The sequence below is a fragment of the Echeneis naucrates genome, chromosome 6, assembly GCF_900963305.1.
Source record: "Echeneis naucrates chromosome 6, fEcheNa1.1, whole genome shotgun sequence".
NCBI lineage: Eukaryota > Metazoa > Chordata > Actinopteri > Carangiformes > Echeneidae > Echeneis > Echeneis naucrates.
The window spans coordinates 5345748-5365005 of record NC_042516.1 but is presented as its reverse complement, the minus strand read 5'-3'; the positions used below and the strand labels follow the sequence as shown (position 1 = coordinate 5365005).

General features: G+C 41.8%; 1 protein-coding gene across 1 annotated transcript in view; it reads right to left on the bottom strand.

The window, feature by feature from the left end:
* LOC115044613 (neuroendocrine convertase 1-like) overlaps nucleotides 1–18995 on the bottom strand; it is a 32321-nt gene extending 13326 nt beyond the window's left edge. Inside the window, exons 1-4 of the mRNA XM_029503741.1 lie at nucleotides 18904–18995; nucleotides 9475–9585; nucleotides 9092–9185; nucleotides 6814–6999 (exon numbers count right to left, since the gene is read on the bottom strand). Coding sequence (XP_029359601.1) covers nucleotides 6814–6999; nucleotides 9092–9185; nucleotides 9475–9554 — 360 coding nt within the window. The 5' untranslated portion in view covers nucleotides 9555–9585; nucleotides 18904–18995. The remainder of the gene's footprint in view (nucleotides 1–6813; nucleotides 7000–9091; nucleotides 9186–9474; nucleotides 9586–18903) is intronic.
* Between the last annotated feature and the right edge of the window lie 263 nt (nucleotides 18996–19258).

Sequence of the window (19258 nt, the reverse complement as noted above, 5' to 3'; positions counted from 1 at the left end):
ACAAAAAAAAAAAAGAAGCGCGGATTAGCAGAGGGAGAGGAACGGAGGGGAAAGGGGAAGGATCTCAAAGAGAAACTGCAGAGAGAAAAAAGAGGGGTGGGAGGATTAGTGATAGGGGATGGAAGGATATCGAAACAAGTGAGTATCAGGGAAAGGAAAGTGAGAACCCCCGATAGACCATAAGTCTGAAAGGAGAAAGAGTTCAGACAGACAAGGTAAGACAGAGGTGGGACAGGACAGAAGCAGAGAAGGCAGGGGAAGGTATGAGTGAGATAAAGAGAAGGAAAATTGCAGATATATTCCAGTCCAGGTGAAATACACAAGGCACTGGCGTTGTTTTGTGTTTCTCCAGTTTCTACTTAAGGCTTCACTAAAGACTAAATTTACATGCCAGTCAATTTACTAGTTAGATAGAGCCCTACACAACCTGTGAAAACAGATGTATCATGTCCTCTGCCTCCCAGAGTGAGATCTATCTGTCTAAGAGACGAACTCAACTCAATATCAGAACATGTTGGGGGACAGTTTGGAGTTTAAAAGATGTGGGTCTTTCATGAGAACATAGGAAGTGTACATCATTAGAAGTGGCTTGACTCGTTTTAAGGACTTTAATGAGCCAAGCTAGCTCAGATCTAATTTAGCTCAGATGTTTTCTTTCGCGACTCTCCCAGTTTTGCGCAATGCCAAATTGTCAATGTCCCACTATAAATATGAATTACACAATGTGGGAGGAGAGGGAAATGGCACCATGTCGGGCTGAGGAAATAAAAATTTTTAATTACTGGGCCAGTCTAAATGGTTAGTCAGTGATATTTGTTCAGCCACGGGACATGATCCCTCTGAAGTTACAACAGGGGGAGTGGGTCAGCACAAAACCAGCATCCTTGCGCAGAAATCAACTTCAGTTGCCGTTAAGTTTACAATTCATATCTGTGATTTTTTTCCCCCGCTGTGACATGTCAGACACGTTCTCTGCGAAAAATACATTAAGCTCAGGAGAAGTGTTAGGTCTGATATTCATTTTTCTTGGGATACACTTTACCTGGGTTCAGGGTTTGAAAATCTGAATGTGCTTTGAATATGCTCATCATAGCTCAGCATTCTTGAATTCACGTTAAATACATTTATCTCTATCTATTTGATAGGTTAATGTTCAGTCTTTGAAAGTGGAATATTTAGCCTGATGCTGTTTGTTAGTATCATGATTTATTGATCATCTAACATAAAGCTGATTAATCATTGTGGCGCTAAGGTCTTCAGTTCAAATTGATTGGCATCCTAGACCAAGAGATGTTTTCGCACTGCATTGTTTACACAAACTGCATCTGTGAGCTCAGATAGAAAATATTTTATTGGACTCAATTCAAGTTACCATCTTCCAGTGAAAACTAGTGCCAGTTGCTACAACAAACAGGAAGACAAGTGGCATCTTCACCTGCCACACTGCTGAAAACAATTACAGTACATCAAAATAAAGAGTGAGGACAATCTCCATCATGTCCACACTCACACCAATCTGTGTTGGTATTTTAAACACCAGCCCCTCAGGCTGCAATCCCACCAAGCAACTGTCATATAACAGGAAGTTGACAGAAAAACCACATCACTCTGCAGACTGTTGTGGGAAAAACAGAAGCTTCAAAATAAAACCATAAAAAGGAACCTGTGAGCAGCGGCTGTGCTGAGAGGGAGAAGGAGGCAGTGTCAGGCGGGAGGGGAGGAGGAGTCTTGCTGCGTCTACATATGTAAAGCAGCAGGGAAGCAGCAGTGTGTCAGACCAAGGCTCTGGCCCAACCTGAGCTCCTTGCTGCTCCCTCCAACACATCAATCATCCGAAACAGGGCCATCATAGCCACACTACACGCTGGGAGACGCTCACATGCAGGCGTATGCGCGCACACACACACACACACACATTGCATCATGCTTTCATACAAACAACTGAACAAACACACGCAGGGCTGTACTAACGCCAAGAAATTTTCCACACACACATGTACAAATATGTACTGATTTGTAAACACACTTGCACTCATAAGGAAAACTTATAACGTGCTGAATGCATGCGCGCGCGCACACACGCACAAACTGCTATTCCACAACATACACAAATGGGAAATATACAGACACCCTGCAAGGGCTTATAGTAAGTGATGCATACAATGACATACGACGTACACACATGCACAAACACACACAGAAACACAAAGACAGCATGCACAGATTCACTATCTCTCTGCCTTCCAGCGTCACACAAAGCATGCAGACAAACAGAAATAGGTATCCTGTGCCCACAGGGCGCCCTCGCCCCCGACCATCTGTGATGGGTGCCAACACACAGTGGGTGATATTTACATGGAGACCCACCCCACGTCCTCACACAAACACACACACTCATACACACGCACACACAGAGAGAAAAAAGAAAAGAAAGAAATACCCACAAAGGGCCACTCGGATCGCTTGATCTCCCAAAACTCATTAAACATGCAAATTTATGCTAATATATGCACCTCTAGAAATCCACCTTGGGCCAGAGTGAGTGTGTATGCGTGTGTTTGTTTGGGTGTGTTTGTGGGTGAAAACACACATTTGTGCGAATGTGCGTGTAAAAGAAGTTTGCACTGTTGGAACCATGGAGGCTTTGTGTGATGCTGTGTGTGAGTTTGTTTAGTTAAAGCAAAGTCTGGAGCTGTTTTTACACTAGTTTACCAGAGGTGAGCCCAACTTTCTCTGTATTGATCTCTTAGAACATACCACAACTTTATTTCAAAATCAAAACTAACATTATCAGTTCAAATGAGACAGACAGTGGACAACATTCACTCATACAAAAACCAAACAAAAACAAAAAACGTAAAAAAAAAAAAGGAAATTAATTAATATATTATGTATGTCCTTACTTAGTAACCACACTGACACCCAGGTCGATCGGGTACTGGCACAAGTTGGTAAAAAGAGTTGAAATGAATTGTTCCTGATGATGTAAAGCATATAATTTCTGCCGTTCTGTTGATTTACTTCACTAAATTCTGTGCTTGTTGGCTGATGAATTTTGTTGTACTTAGAATAAGTTTTCACTAGCTAACTTGGCACAGATATTTTCACATTACAGCTGTCACTATTGGATATTGCGTGCTGACATTTACGATCTTCGCCTAAAACAAGAAAATTATAAGATCATAACATATCATACCTAACATTTTGGTGTTTTCGAGATATTTTTTCAGAGGGTGTACAAGCTTCAGAGACATCTTATGTCATTTTATCTCAACAGATTTAAAAGCTCATGGTGGAATTACATCTCAGTGTATACAGAGAACTGGAGGAATATGGCTAATCTATGGCTAAATGTTGTGTGCAGCTTAAACCCCACACTTTATTTAGACTACCTGCTGGTTATATTGCTATCAGTTAGTCAGTGTGTGTTTGGTTTGTGTAATCTGTTGGAGAAACAAGAGAAACAGAAAAGACTCCACACGAAGCACCGGGGATGATGACGGTAAATATGTGATCTGTCAGTCATGGCCAGCAAAGGTGGCTCAGTGTGTGTGTGCATGTGTGTGTGTGTGCGCATGCGCATGTGGTGTGTCTGTGTAATCACAGTGCTGCAGGCTAAATAGTGCCATTATATTCCTACAGCAGCACTACTCACAGTAGTCTTGAATCTCAAATTCCTCTGGGAATCAGAGATGTCTCTGCTCAAAGACCGCTGCCACCCTGCTCACACAAAAACGCAGCAGCTCCCTGTGGGCATGGTAGCATGTAGCCAGGTGAGGTAGAAAGGAGAGCGATGTTTAATTGTATTTATACTTTAATTTATCTTTGTGTGTTTTCTGTTTGTGGCTGTGCAGACTGAAAGTCTGAAAGCAGAACATAATAATCCAGTACAATGGCGGTGAATGGCTTTTAATGCGCGCCTGAAAAATTTAAGTTAAAAAATAAATATTTATTTCTGAAAACATTGTCCTCATTAATCTAAATGATTCACAGAACACACACCTCCCAGTGCTTAGAGCACCAAGACATTTAAGTTTAGCTACAGTGTATGGAGCAGCTATCAGGGATGCAGATATCTCAAAACCTCTGCAGATAAAACCACAGAACAATACCGTCTTTGTAAAGACTTTGTAAATTGGGTGAACCCGAATTAACACAATTCCTGCCATTGCTATATCAAAGAAAAAACTGTCACATGTTTTCCTTTCCTTTCCTTTCCTTTAGGTCTATGTCTGCATTGGAGACTGTGAGGCGGGGCCGTGTGTGTGTGTGTGTGTGTGTGTGCATGTGTGTGTGTGTGTGTGTGTGTGCATGTGTGTGTGCGTGTCAGTGAGAGGGTAAGGGATGATATTGAAGAGAAAGTAAAGAATGAGCAGGGACACAGTCTAAATGCACAAAGTTACACAAAGTACTTCTATCAGCTTATGGACTGTCCTTAATGGTTATCATTCATATTAATGTTTATACTTTATGGCTCTTAAATTATGTAATTAATGGTGTCACTCTTGTTTGAATACATAATGTACATTACTGTCTGATAGGCTTCTATACTGTGCAAAACCGTCTGCAATATTGTCTCTGATTACCAGTAAAAGCTCAGAGCTGAGCTGAGGCGTCACAGATGGCGGTCGAGAGAGCACAGCGGAGAGCAGATATGAGAAAAGAGAGAGAGTGTTTCCAGCCCTGCGGTCTCGTCTCCTTCACAGCGCTGGAAGGTCAGTCAAGCCTCGAGCAATAACACTCGTTCCCTTTTCACTTCAGTCTGGCTTTTATTTCAACAGTACCACAGCGCCTTTTTTTTTTTTTTTTTTTTTTGACAATTGTCATCATGACAAATCAATATAGACTCTCCATAGAGCCTCCTCCTCCTCCTCCTCTGCTGCCCTTGAGTTTTTAAACACTGATCCAGCAGATAGTCCTGTTAAACTCTGTTCCCAGGGCCTCAATTTTTATAGTTTACCCTTGACTCCATATCTTGCCTTCTTGTCTTTTCTATTAGTCCTGTTTGTCCTCTGTTTTTCTTGTCTCATCCTCATTTCTTGTCCGTGTGCCATTTCAACCATTAATTGGCCTGGCTGCTGGCTAGAGATTATTTAGATTTTCAGTGCAGTAAATAATATAACATATGTAACAAGATCTTTTACATAGTGTAATAATTACTGTTATAAAAGTGAGTCAACTTATACTTTGGTTAAACCATGGCATTAAATAATGCTACTAACAGTATTTAAAAAAAAAAAAAAAAAAAAAAAAAAGGCAGAAAGGATACATTGGGATTTTTTTTTGAGTCATTTTACCTTCAGACATTGTAATGGCTTATATTTGTGATTGCGTTTGTACACGTGTCTCTGTAATCTATGGGAAAGTTGACAACCAGCATTAAGCCAATCAGTGTGTCTGTGTATGGGCTGATTAGTGGCATGCGAAGGCATGCAGCACGTCAGACGCCTGCGTTAATTCGTGTTGAAGCATCACGGTGGCTTGTGTTGGCCCTGGGGTAATGAGCAAAGACGCTGTTATGTGGCTCGGCTTCACAGTGTTTCCTCCCCATCTCTGCGACACACCAGGTCCTGGTAATTGGTCACAGAGGGGACAGTAAATCTGCACGAGGACGTGGGAGAGACACGAAGAGGGAGAGGCAGAGAGAAAGAGTGTGTCTTTGCATGTGTGTTTGTGTGTGTGTGTGTGTGTGTGTGTTTGCAGGAAAAGGTAGGTGATAGAGGACAGGGGGCGGATGTCTTTCATCTTCACAGCTTTTTCTCTATAAACCTCCAACTGTTTACAAGGACTGATGCGTATTTGCACGCATACACACACACACATACATACCCAGTGAGAGAGCCCCCCCACCCCACCCCCCTTCCCGACCACCACCCCTCCACCCCTACTGCTACCACCCACACGTATATACAGTAAATGACCTCAGTGCACTGTTGTCTGTGAATATGGATTCTAATCAGACGTCGGCAGTATTGTGTCTGTCAAACTCGGCCAAGGTTACTTAACCTTCTAGTCTTAATTTCCCTTCCATTTTAGCTCTTTCCTCCATATCAAACATCAGCACATTTATGAGAGGAAAAAAAAAACAGGAAAAGAAGAGTGCGGGGAGGAAAATGAAGATTGCCATGCTTGGCTGAAGCTCTGAGATGAAAGTAGAGGATGATTCACATTGCTATGGCGAAATGAACTGAACCAAGCTGAGCTGAGCTGTGCTGTGCTGTGCTGGGCTATTTTTAAACTTCTATACACCACGGCTACTGGAAGAGGACAATGTGAGGCAGAGCAAATAATTTCTCTATCATGGGAGAAGGTATGTGAAATAAGGTTTCCATGAGGGAGTGTGAAAATTAGTAAATAGGCTTCGCCAGCAAGGTTATTTTGGTTAATGTTGTTAGCATAGTTAGTAGAGTTAGTTATCACTTGCTATCACAGAAATTTTCCCCTGAATTCAAAACTCAAACAAACAATTAGAGATGCTAATAAAGCTAATAAAATTTGTGGGCCATTCTCAATACAGCAAAACACCGCTGATTAATGAATTGCCTGATGGAATTTGTACTTTTTGCAGATTTCAAAGTAGCCAAAACAATAAAAATACAAACAGAAACAACCCCCAAACCACCTTTGAATTAAATTCAGCACACTAATACACACTAATGTCAACATATGGATGCTAAGATAAGATATTCCTTAACATCATCTCCATCTAAGTTGGCGTGCTAAAATGATCTAATTAGCATTAAACTCCCAGTAGTTGAGGATAAACTAGGTGCTGGCACAAAAGCAGAAGAGAGAGCAGCTTACTTCCCTCACCTGAAAGGTCCAAAGGCCTTCCGGCTGCTCCCCCCAGCAATGCACGGTCATCAGAGTCCAGTTCTGCAGGCCAGCAGTGGAGGCGTCATTGGGTCGCGTGTCCAGCAGAAGGGATACTGTGCCGCCTGGAGACTCCAGGCTTATGGAGAGGTCACCGCGACACACAGCGCTGACGCTCACTCTCACCTGGTGAGAGACAGATGGCAAGGAATGGAAACAGAGAGAGGGAGGTGTGAACAAGGAGACTGATGCAGGGCTGTCAAAGACGGAAAACAAGAGGGAGGAGAAGAGGGTTCGCTGAAACAGAGCAACATGAACATGTTATCTTCTGTCGGCGATCCGGGCCTTCCCCCAGATTCACGGTATTACCGTTCGACAGCCTGTGGCTGCTGTGACTCGTGTGATGGCAAAAAGTGAAATAAAAACTTGTCTTTATTCTTAGACATACTTTTCATTACTTTTGAAATTTTACCTTCGATGTCCAATAGTGCTTATTTAGGCTGAAGAGCGCACATTTTAAGGAAGCAGGAAGTAATCAACATTTTGGGAAATATACTTATTTATATTTAGTATTTTACCCCAAACTTTGGGCTGGAAACATTGCTGTACACTCTCTTTTTGTGAAGCTCAAACTAAAGTGAGAGACAATGTTTTAACTAGTCAATGAATTTTGTTCCCAAAGCACAGAACCAAGATAGTCATTTCCAGTCTTTGTGAGAAGCTAACCTAACTGGCAGAAGAGTTATATTATATTATTGTTATTATATAATCACTCATCTCATCTTTACTTTCAGCAAGGGAGAAAACAAATACATATCCTGAAATGACATATTATTCCTTTATAAATATGGCACTGCTGAATTCATTAGTGACATCCTGGAAGATTAGTGTGACACACTGATGAACAAACAATGTAGCGCCACTCTGGTTAGGAGAGAGAAACTCAGCAAAAGCCGTAGTGCAGTGTAACGGGTTCTGTTTAAAGTTTAAATCCGGATGAAATCAGTGTTGTTGCTTTTTTGATTGTGCCAGAGAGATGGAGAAAACAATGGTGTGTCCATAGCCACTAAAAGATGAAGACAAGGACAGAAGGAGCCGAAGAAGAAGACACAGTGACAAAGATGGCTGAGGGGAATATTAGCTAAATGATTTAAATAAGTGTATGTACCCCTCAAATCCCCCCCCACACCATCCCCATCCCCTTCCAGTAAACACTCCCTGTCCCTGTTCATCACAAGCAGCACATCTGGTGTGACAATGGCACATCGCAGAGAGAGCTGCCAAGCTGCAAAAAGACTGACAGCCCGCTCCTGTTTACGGCGTGTTACCACGGCAACACGTCCATCAATCACACCTCGCAGCGATGGTCTGACCCACGCGTTCTGCCAGGGAGCAGAGCCGCAAAGATGAAGCCTTTTCAATTTACATGCTGACACACTCCCTCTCCTCCTCCTCTCTCGCTCTCCAGCTATTTCACAAGTACACACACTCACAAATATAGATATCTCGCACAAACTGAAATGTGCACACACATTGACACATGCAGTTCGTATGCCTGCTGACACAGTCAAATATAAACACATTTGCATGTATGCGCCTGTAGACATAAAAAAAAAAAAAAAAACTAAACTAAACTAAACAAGATACACTTTTGCCATTTTCTGCAAATGACACAGCTGACACGGCACACATCACACTGTGATCCTCTCCTTTATTCTCAGATAAAACCCATGACACAGAAACCTGAAAACAATTCGTATGAAATCTTCAATCTTCCCCAGTTGTTGGCAGAAGTTAAGTTTTGATTATTTCTCAATTTGTATCTTGTCAAGGGCACAAGGAAACAAGGGCGGGAAGATCAGATATACAGCCAAACCGCAAAACAGTGTAAAAGAAAGTCTATCTATACTTTGGGTGGAAATAGACTTTTCCATCTTTACTGCAGTTTTAACTGAGCAACTGGAAGCAGGGGAGAGCAGATTGTCCTTCTCTCTCCAGGGACGAAAAAATTCACTGGTTGCTACTTTAAAGTTCACTAATTCACCCTGAAGTGGCAAAACTGGGCCAGAAACAATGAACTCTTACATCTTACAGTTTCTACTCTTTACACTAAGCTAAGATAAATGGCTCGAGATTCAAACATAAGACACGCCGATATGGATCTCTTCATCTATCACGTAAGATGTAGCCTTTTATATTTAAGCTATTCCAAAAGAAATACATACACTTATACAAAAGTCTGTTCATGACATTTGATTTTATTGAACAACTAACTAACCTGAACATGCTCCAGGGTACTGATTTCATTATTCATCCCATGGCAGGCATCCGACTGGATAGTCACACTGACTCCACCTCCTGAAGAAAGAATCCTGGGAAAATAAATCATGACATCTGTCACGTCAATTAACAAATGTCTGTCTCACGTTCTTTAGACACACATAAAGCAGCGAGAGTATAGAGGAAGATAAATATGAGTTTATTAATCCCTGTGGGGAAGGCATTCTGTTGAGGCAAAATGAAAGCAATAGACAGAGTTTGAGACCCAAAGTTAAAAAATTTAACTAAGAAACATCAGTAAAGGCTATAAAAATAGAACAATAGAAACTATGGGGTAGTGTGAGCATTGAAAATTAATGAGAAAAAAAAATGCTTTTATACCTGGTAGGATTGAAGGAGAGTTCTTTGGTGCATTTCCTCTGTGGAGCAACAGTGTTGAAGTGAGCCGCCTGCTGCACCATCAGCCCTGCATCCAACAGCCCAAAGCCGTACCTGAGACAAGCAAGAAAATATCCACTCATACTTTTCCTATATCTTAAAAGCACACATGCAGTTACGCTTGTGAACTACAGGTTGCTGTTGTTTTTTTTTTGTTTGTTTGTTTTTTTTTGGTTGTTATTTGTTTTTTGTTTTTTTTGTGGGTGGCTGAATGTGCTTCAGAAGCGAGTAAATGCGAATGGCAGCAAGGTAAGAAGGCAACAAGTCAGCGATGAAGATGATGCTGTCCTCTGACACCGCTGCTTCCCGCACTGTCCGGGGCTAAGGCTGAGGGCTGCTGCTTGTGCTGCCTGTAATTGCGTGGAGGATTGATACTGAACAATGTGCCATCTCATGGACTGTAATCAAGCCTCATTATTCATTCTTTACCACCCTATCTGGGTGCTGAAGACACAGTGGCGGCCCCTTAAACAGTATCGCTGCCTGGTGACTGTGTGACCACTGCCTATCTTACTCTCTCTCTTTAGTGTTCATGCTTTGACATCTCTTTATGTTTCTTTTGAATCATCTGCTCTCATCTTTCCTCTTTGCCCTCTCTACTCCACTGAGCCACCTGCTATTTATTCTTCTTTTCCTTTTTAAATTCTCCTTCACCCTCTTCCATCAAACCCAAATTTCTTGCACCAGAACTCTCCTCTGCTGCTTCAGTGATGCCAAAATCACAGCCCTAATGGGTCTCCCCTTAATTCTCCCTCAAATCTTTCTTTTTTCACGCGCTTTCTCTCCTTCAGCAACCTCTTGTTAAAGTCACAGTCCCCAGACAGAGTAATAGAGCCGTGACAACCTTCCTCCTCCTTTTGGAAATCCAGAGGGGGTGACAAAGAGCTAATTTCTGCCTTTATTACCATACAAACCTTATGCCGTTAATCTGCAATAAGTGAAATTCATTATCCTGATGACGGGGTCTCTTGCAGCAGTCGAGAGCGAGACAGAGGCAGGAGAAAAGAGAGCTGATCAATAACTCAATCTGCTGCCCTGCATGAGGCTCCATCTCCTCTGTCTCAGACTGTAGTGTGTGCGAGGAGGAGAGGCAGGAGCTGCTGCACACAACGTCCTCATCCTAACAGCACGCTGCACGATCAATGGACACAATCTAATCAGCCGCTATCACCACCAATGACTTTTAGCATGTAGGCCCCAGCATAATAGCATTAGGCAGGCGGGTGTGCAGGCTGAGGTGCACTGCCGAAGTTCAAGGTCATTCAGGGGGTTTGCGAAATCTGTTGACATGTAGCAAAACACAACTGCTGAAGGTGACTGGGACCGCATCATTTCACATGGAGTCTTATTAAGAATGAAATAATGACACGTATTACTCGAAGTTCTAGGTGAGCTTATACTACATGATTAAAGGTAAAGCATTTTGATTTTGTGTTATTTTCTGTGTTAGAACCCGCTAAACCCAACTTATTACAATTAACTGTGATTTCCTTGAAATACGTTCAAGTGGGCATCTAAACTAATATTACTAACTGCTCTTTTGTAATGACGATATGATGGAGCCTTTTCAGGGCAGTGCTCTGACTGCAGTCTTAGGCTGGACATATTCAATTCATCCATTCATTCATTCATCTTATACTGCTTATCTGTTTCTGGGTCGCTGGGGGTGCTGGCGCCAATCTCAGCTCACTCTGGGTGAGGGCGGGGTTCATCCTGGACAGGTCACCAGTCCATCACAGGGCCAACACACAGACAGACAGAAACCAACAACCACTCACACTCAGACCTACGGACAATTTAGATGCGCCAGTTAACCCAAACATGATGTCTTTGGGCAGTGGGAGGAAACCCATGCGGGCAGGGGGAAAACAGAAAGGCCCCAGGCCAACAGCGCTAACCACTATGCCTCCATGCAGCCCGACTCATTCAATATTTTTCAATATTTCTTTCTTGTGACCAAAAGCAGTAAGTTATTATTTTCAGTTATTACTGTCTGACCTTCTACTGAAGACATACTTTCATTTTATTTATTTATTTATTTTCAAAAAGGCTCAGTATTTTCAACAGCAGCAGATTAATCCAGGTTTTGTGCACTTGTGACTATTCATTGGACCAGGACAGTGAATGTAAGATTCTGCGTACATACATAAAGTACAAGACCCATATTCAAACTCATGAGGAAGACATGAGGCAACAGAATGGGTCACTGATGTAGTTTTAATAGTTCTCAGAGTGGAGGTTTAAATGACTAAAAATAATAATAAAATAATAATTATTATTATTATTATAAAGAAGGCTCTGAATAAACAGACGATCCCTGATTAATTCAAGAGCAACTCATCATGGGCTTTGATCTTTGCATGTAATTTTGACAGTGGAGAAAGTATAAAATATTAGCAGCCGTAAACTCCTTTTACCAGAATGGCAGTGCTTCATCGGCAACGACACCAACAAGAGGCACTTGAACTGTCTTTTGCCCCAGATAAATTGAATGTAATGTAACGTTAATGACCATTTCACTAAATGTATCCGGTTATTCTAATTAAATCATTGACTCACAAATTTATGCATTAATTAAAGTCATATTTCTGTCACCTTACTTGTCCTGTAGCATTAGCCTTATTAATATAAAATCTTTATCCCAAAGTCCTTAGAAAATAATTCTTCGCCATGACTGAAAATCGTCATTTTTTATTTTCAATCATTGCTTTTGCTTATATGAACACATCACCACATTGAATCTTACAGCATACATGTCAATGCACATCATATATAATTTCTTTAGCGTTCTTCACTTGGCCGTCTATAAATTCTATAACCACAAATAATTACAAAAGACATTATAGTGCAGAGAAAACTGCTACTCTGACTCATAAAACAGAAAATGTTAGTGACCGGGACCTGCCACCTTCCTCACTTTTGGTCATTTAATATACACTACCCACCGCGTACCTCTTAGTGAGAGTCGTGCACCTATTAAAAGCTACAGCTCCGAGAGATTGATCGGGCCTGCCCGAGCTCCACGCCCATAAACCCACACAGGCATATATCTGATAGAGAAAACTGCAGGAAACAGGTTTACCCACGATGGAACATGATGAAAATGACAGATTTTATGTCCCCTGCCATGTTAATGAAACAGCACCGCTGAGCTGAGCCGCTTTTCACGAAGACTTCCTAGCTTTTCAGCCATCTCATCATCAGTAGCAAGGGATTCAGAGAGCAGCACACTGCTACGTCTGGCATGACCCTAGTGATTTCTCCAAATACAAATGGGCGCAGGAGATTTAGTCTGCAGCTGTTTGTTACAGTTCTGAGTAGTTTGATTACAGGATTTTTGCATGTTACTTAAAGAATCTGTTTCTGGAATTGCTGCAAAAATCGTTAAGGTTAAAATGTCTTTAAGATGAAACCCACATAATGTAATGCATATCAAGCAATTAGTCAGAAAACATAGTCATCCAATTTTCAACTTGTTCTTTCTCCACCTCCTGCGTGGTTGGAGGAAGGTTGAGCCAAACCAACTACAGAGTGACAGCAGATCTTCTGTCCACGCAGCACGAAGCATGTTAAACCCCCGACCCCCCGCCTCCACACATATCGAATCTGCGGCCCTCGCATTTTCTCCATCCACTCTCATTCCTTGACAGCGAATGCCCTTGCAAACTCTTACTCCCCTCCTTCTTCTTATCCATTAAGATGAAGGCCACCCCCCATCACCTCCCCCCACCTATCCATGGGGCCTCTTTGTAACTGTCAAGGAACCCTTTTCACTTTTTGTTCAGCAGGCCTTCCCCGGTCCTTTCTCTGTTGATATTCACACCATCTGCCATCGGCAGAGGAAGGTGCACACAAACCCGACTAGCACCAAGACATCAAGATCTCCAGGGTCGAGGTCCATGCTTCATCTTTGCACCCGCCATTAAAAACACAGCTTTAACAACTGCAGCAGTGCAACCAAAACAGATTTTAGCAGCTATCTAGAGGCCTAACTATGGCAGCCTCACCCCTTGTTTGCAGTGGTATGTCCTGCTAAGCCCCCCACCCTCCCCTCAATAGAAGCGCCTGTAAAGAATCACTCAAGCCGCACTAAGCAGCTGCCTGTGAGTTAGGTCATTTTCCCAGGAGCCACAGAGTGGGCACTGGCAGGACCTCAAAAAGAGGGGACACCATCTGTTCGGTGCCTGAAAAGGTTGGTGACACCTTCTGTGGTATCAACAACTTCTAATTAAGTGGCCAAGAATGCAGCAGCAGCTCCAGTGCATGATTGGTGGGCTTCGTCTTAGTTAGTCGCCTCAGACAACAACACAGCAGACCTCCGGTCAGTTTCACGCACCTCTTCCATCACATCTGGCCAAGGATTAATGAAAAATAAAAAAGAGGTGGATACAATAAATGCTTAATGACTGGAGCAGTCAACAGAAACTATATTTACGCATGTTTTTTACGATCGTTTTTATCCTCCTTTTGTGCTACTTAACTGAATGTTTATCTGGAGCATAAAAAACTGCATTAACCCAATGGTCAATCCCAGCGTGGCTTGTTCCTGTTATATCATGATGCACTAATTTCATTAACATTAGGATTTAAATGAAATAACAAATAGACTTAACATTCGTCTGATTTCAATCGCTCTTACAGCCAAATCTGCTGCTCAGAAATGTTGCTAATTAGGCTTATTAAGTAATTAAGAAGAGGTTTTAATTATATCTGCGCCACTGGGACCTGCATGGTTGTAACCATGAAATGCTGTGCCATGCTGCTCAGCTTTGCTGTATTGGATGTTTTACAGTTTCATTCATTTTACTATTCCTGATTACGAGTTTTATAAGAGAAAGATTTTGAAACATATTTTTTAGGGCTGCATTAGGGTAATATCTGCTCCGACGTAAAATTACACAGAGAGGTACACTCAGCAGCCTTCAACAGCACTGCCTTGAAATGTCAAATGAATTACCTCACAAAGAGTTAAAAGTTTAATGAAATATATTGCAGGGGGGGAAATGAGGGGTTTGGCACAGGCATGGACTTAGTCTCAGGAGAATGGCCACCAAACGGCACTCTCAGTCTCTACAGCCATCAGTCAAAGCAGCAGCCACCCTTCCCGTCCCTCAGACAAGGAGACTTCTCCGCAAGCCACAATGATCTACGTCCCATGACCTCACTCTCAGTGTCCAACATATTTTGATTTGTAGCTGTTAGTGTTATTCAAACACAAATTCAGAGGAGGATGAAATTCAGCGGAGAGCTTTTGTTGGACGCACACCAAGGTACAGTCCTTTTAGATCTGTCTGCCCTTGTGGAAAGACAGAGAGAGAGAGAGAGAGAGAGAGAGAGCGAGAGAGAGAGGGGGCATGTGAGGCTGCACTACATGCCTAGCAAAAGATTCCCTCCTGGGCCCCGTGTGCTTTCCTTTCACTGCAGACAAAGCAAACAGTGAACGTGAAGCCTTTGTTTACTTCTTCAAAGGGACACAGTGTTGATACTGTATCACTAAATGTGATAGACCCAAAAGAACTATAACCATAAAAAACAAAGTGTGTTGTTTTTTTTTTTTTTTGTGTTTATTGAACATCTTCTACATGATCTCTTTAGGGGAACCTCAATGACTTCAGAAGATCTGTATTTCCCATATTTCTTATAGAATTGATCAGTCAGTCAGTCAGTCACTGACTCAGTCTCTCAGTCTGTCTGTCTATTTGTCTGTTACACAGAAGTCATAGGAAGTGCTATTCCAGCATGTTTCGCAGCAGACACGCCCTAAATTGAGATAATATATCATTTACTGCTGTGACATTGTAAACATCAGTTGAGATCATGAAGTTTTGATGTGATGAAACCATGTTAATTATGTTTATTGAGCTGTGTGAGAGGGCCCAACGTCTCCACGACACAGATCTTTGGATTGAGCAGATACAACTACTGTAGAGAATACTGATGGTCATTTCTGGAGGTATTAAGACGGTATGAGGGCAGTCTGAAAATAATGATGTAAATGGCACTGTGTTTAGAGTCTACAGCTCTGTAAACTGCAGCGTTACCGACTGCGCGCTGCCAGTTAATCATGGTAGTGATGTAATTTAACTCAAAACTCTGTTGTGGAACTTTATTTTGAGATGTTTTCATATTTTTCTAACCCCCTAGCAAAATTGCTACTTGTTCATGAATTATACATTACTGGAGGTTTAGAGGAGCACGGGGTCCTGAAAACCCCCCGCCCATCCTGGAGTGCAGTATGGTGGAGTAGGCTGGGTATGTGTGTGTGTAGGGCGGTACAGGCACCCCTCTGTTTGCCTGCTGCACCCCCCTGCCGGGAGACACGGCACCCCCTGCAGGAGGTGCAGTGCTCTGCTTCCCCTGTCCCTCAGGGCGAGTTGGTGTATGTCACACACAAACACACACACACGCACACATACTTGGCTCATTCAGCCCAGTATATCTGCTGACACATCAATCAAATGCATACACACACACACACACACACACACACACACACACCCGCACACAATTACCAGCAACATCTTGCCTCTCTGCATACAACTGTAGCATTGTGTACTGGTACTCCAGGCTTTGAAAGGTCAAGCAATATTCCACAGAAAACAAAATTTATAAGAAAAGAGGGCAGTAAAGAACACACAGCTAGAAGTTTAGATGTGGTTCCCGTATGTGCCAAAACAGACCCACCATGTCCACGTAACCAATCATGATTTTAGGCCATGGGTCAATGAAAAACCACTGCTTCACCAAGACTTCTGAATCCTAATCAACAAGGACTTTATTTCTCTTCTCTTCCTTTCCACATACACACAGACAGACACACACACACACACACCCATAAAAAGACTTCCTCTCCTTTAACCAACAATTACCCGCACATAGATCTACTGTCAATTCACAGATAAAACAATATCACTGCATAGCTAATCTCATATTACATGATAGTGGGAGTGTCGGCCTGTGGATGAGCTATATCTTTAATTATGCGTGCGCACATTCAGACAATTTCTTTTTCCCTTTTAAAACATACATACATGTATATATATATATATATATATATATATATATATATATATGGACCCCAGGCTCATACATGGAGTAAGTGGCTCAGCAATGGAGAGAGAGAGAGGAGGCCTGGATAATTAATTAATCTAGCTGGGCAGCCACAAGGCCAGTTTTACAACCACCAGAACTACTAGACAGTGTGTGTGTGTGTGTGTGTGTGTGTGTGTGTGTGTGTGTGTGTGTGTGTGTGTGTTTGGGAGAGGGAGCCCTGCTGCCCTCTGACGATCTATGGCCCTGCATGAAATGGAAATGGCTTGCCAGAATGCATTAAGTGTGTATGTATTCTCATTTCACACACACACACACTGCACCCACATGCAAACACACACAAATGTACACTTTACTGCAACTGATACACATATTCATTTGGATTTATACAGAGTGTGAGGATATTGATCCTCAGTCGATTCGCAGACAGACCAAACAGAAACAGACTTGCTCTGTCTTGTCATATTGTTTTAGAAAGATTAAATTACTTTATTTAGAGTGATGAAAAGTCTGGCCAGGCTGATTTATTCTTGGGTTAGACATCTAATTTTCATCTCACTCTTGTCAATTAGGACTGGGTTCTTTATTTTCTACCAACTGAAATGTAGGTGTTTACTTATACTTGATTTCCTCAGTTGGAATATGGACTGGGATTCTTCAGGAATCATCTCATGAACTTGGGAATCATTATTATTGCTTTTCAAGGTCAAGAATTACATAAAAAGAAAGGTTGTATCAACTGAAGTCCCAGAAGTGGTAATGTAAGATGTAAAGGTATTAAATCATTAGCATGGCCAACAGCAAATACAGAGAATGATGTTGTTGTTGTTGTTATTTTGAGGTATCCAAACAAGTATTCACAAAAAAGTTTTTAGTCTCCATTTTAATTCTTTTAATTACTTTATATGTTAACTAATAGTTTCACTAAAAAATGTGAATTAATTCATTCACGCAGGGTGATTGTATTAATAATTCAATAGGAATTTAAGAACATTTAAGGAAAAACTACTGACTCTCTTTTTGATCTGTTTTGGTCCCTACCAACTTATCTTATGCAGCCAAATGCGAAACAAAACATCAGGAAAATAATAAAAATTCTCAAAATAGCATTGTTTTGGGTTGAACAACAAAACAGTGAGCTAAAATGTGCTTTCAAGCTCTGTAAAGCTGCGAGGACGTACAAATACTGTATTTCACAATGTTTTTACATCATTTGATATACAGATCTCATAGATAGCCATTTTAAGTCAGGTATCAAATAGAGCTGCAGGTATTGAACTGACATGGCTGCCAAAAATTGTCTGACCTGCCAATGCTGATTTTGGTCGGCCTCAATTTTCTTTCTTTCTTTCTATACTTGAAAGTTTCACAAGCTGCAGAAGCAGTCAAGTTAGCCGTCATACATTGGTGAGGCCAGCAGTCTGGAGTTGGTTTTACTTTCCCTCACTTTCCCTTTGTTCTTTTCTTCAGCAACTTCAGCTATGTGATGGTGCTTTAAGCGTCTGATTTATTTTGTTCAAATGTTCTTGTGACTATTCTTTGGTGGCACAAGTATCACAAATTGCAAACTTTGTGTCTTAGGTGAATGCGATATGGGTTTCCGATAAGTGCCAGTGGAAAATCGATTTGAAAACCGGATGAATCTCTAAATTTATCTGTGCATCTCTGATGATAAAGAGGTCTTTTTAGCTTTTTGACAACTGATTTGAATTATTTACTCTTGTAAATTCTATCACACGGGATAGAAAAGAGGTTACATGTAGCATGGAAATGTAATTGAATTTGAAGAAAACTAATTTTGAAAAACATAAAACATTGAGAATAACTTCCAGTAAAGGGAAGGATATCAGAATTTTACTGGCCTCCCGATATCCTGGCAAGGAGAGAGGTGAAAAGTCTAAGTTATGCAAAAGTGTAGCTCTTCTACAGTTCTAGACAGTTTGTCAAAGTCAGGGTGGGATATGGAACTTGAGCGTCTTCTCCCCTCTTTTTTTCAGCATGAGCCCGCGTTAGTAGTTGTCAGATCTAACAACAGGGTGGGAGCATAAACACATACACACACACACACACACACAGACACACCTCTCAGCTGAGGAGGGAAGTGGCAGGTACATCACGTCTATGGTAAACAGAACAGCAGATGGAACTGGCAGGCACAAGCAGCACCTTGTGCTTTGACATAAACAGAAACACACACATACTCTTGCATGTGCACACACCAACGTGTTCGTACATTACAAAAACACACTGACACAAGCATGGAAGAACAAGCTGCTTTTACCTTATGTTGAAGAAATGTCATATCTGCAAATAAATACATACCTATAATCTGCCCATGCGCTTCATAAGGCGAGGATGTGACTTTCTCATGTCCAAGTGTTAAAGGTGCAGGCCAGCTATAAGCGGTGCCTCCCCTATAACAAATAAAGGTGTAAGGGTGTTGGTCCTAGGAGGTGTTATCTGTTCCTGGCCTGACTCTGCAGGGCATCGTATGAGTGACGGAATACCTACCAGCCCTGATAATCTGAGAGATAAATCATCTTTAGTCACTCTTTAACAGCCTGACAGACAGACAGGCCTAAGTACCTGGGAGGGTGGCAAAGGGACACTTTAAAACCTCCAGTGATGAGGAGTATTGCCATGAAGAAAACAGTTAGCCGCCCCAAGCCTCCTGCTA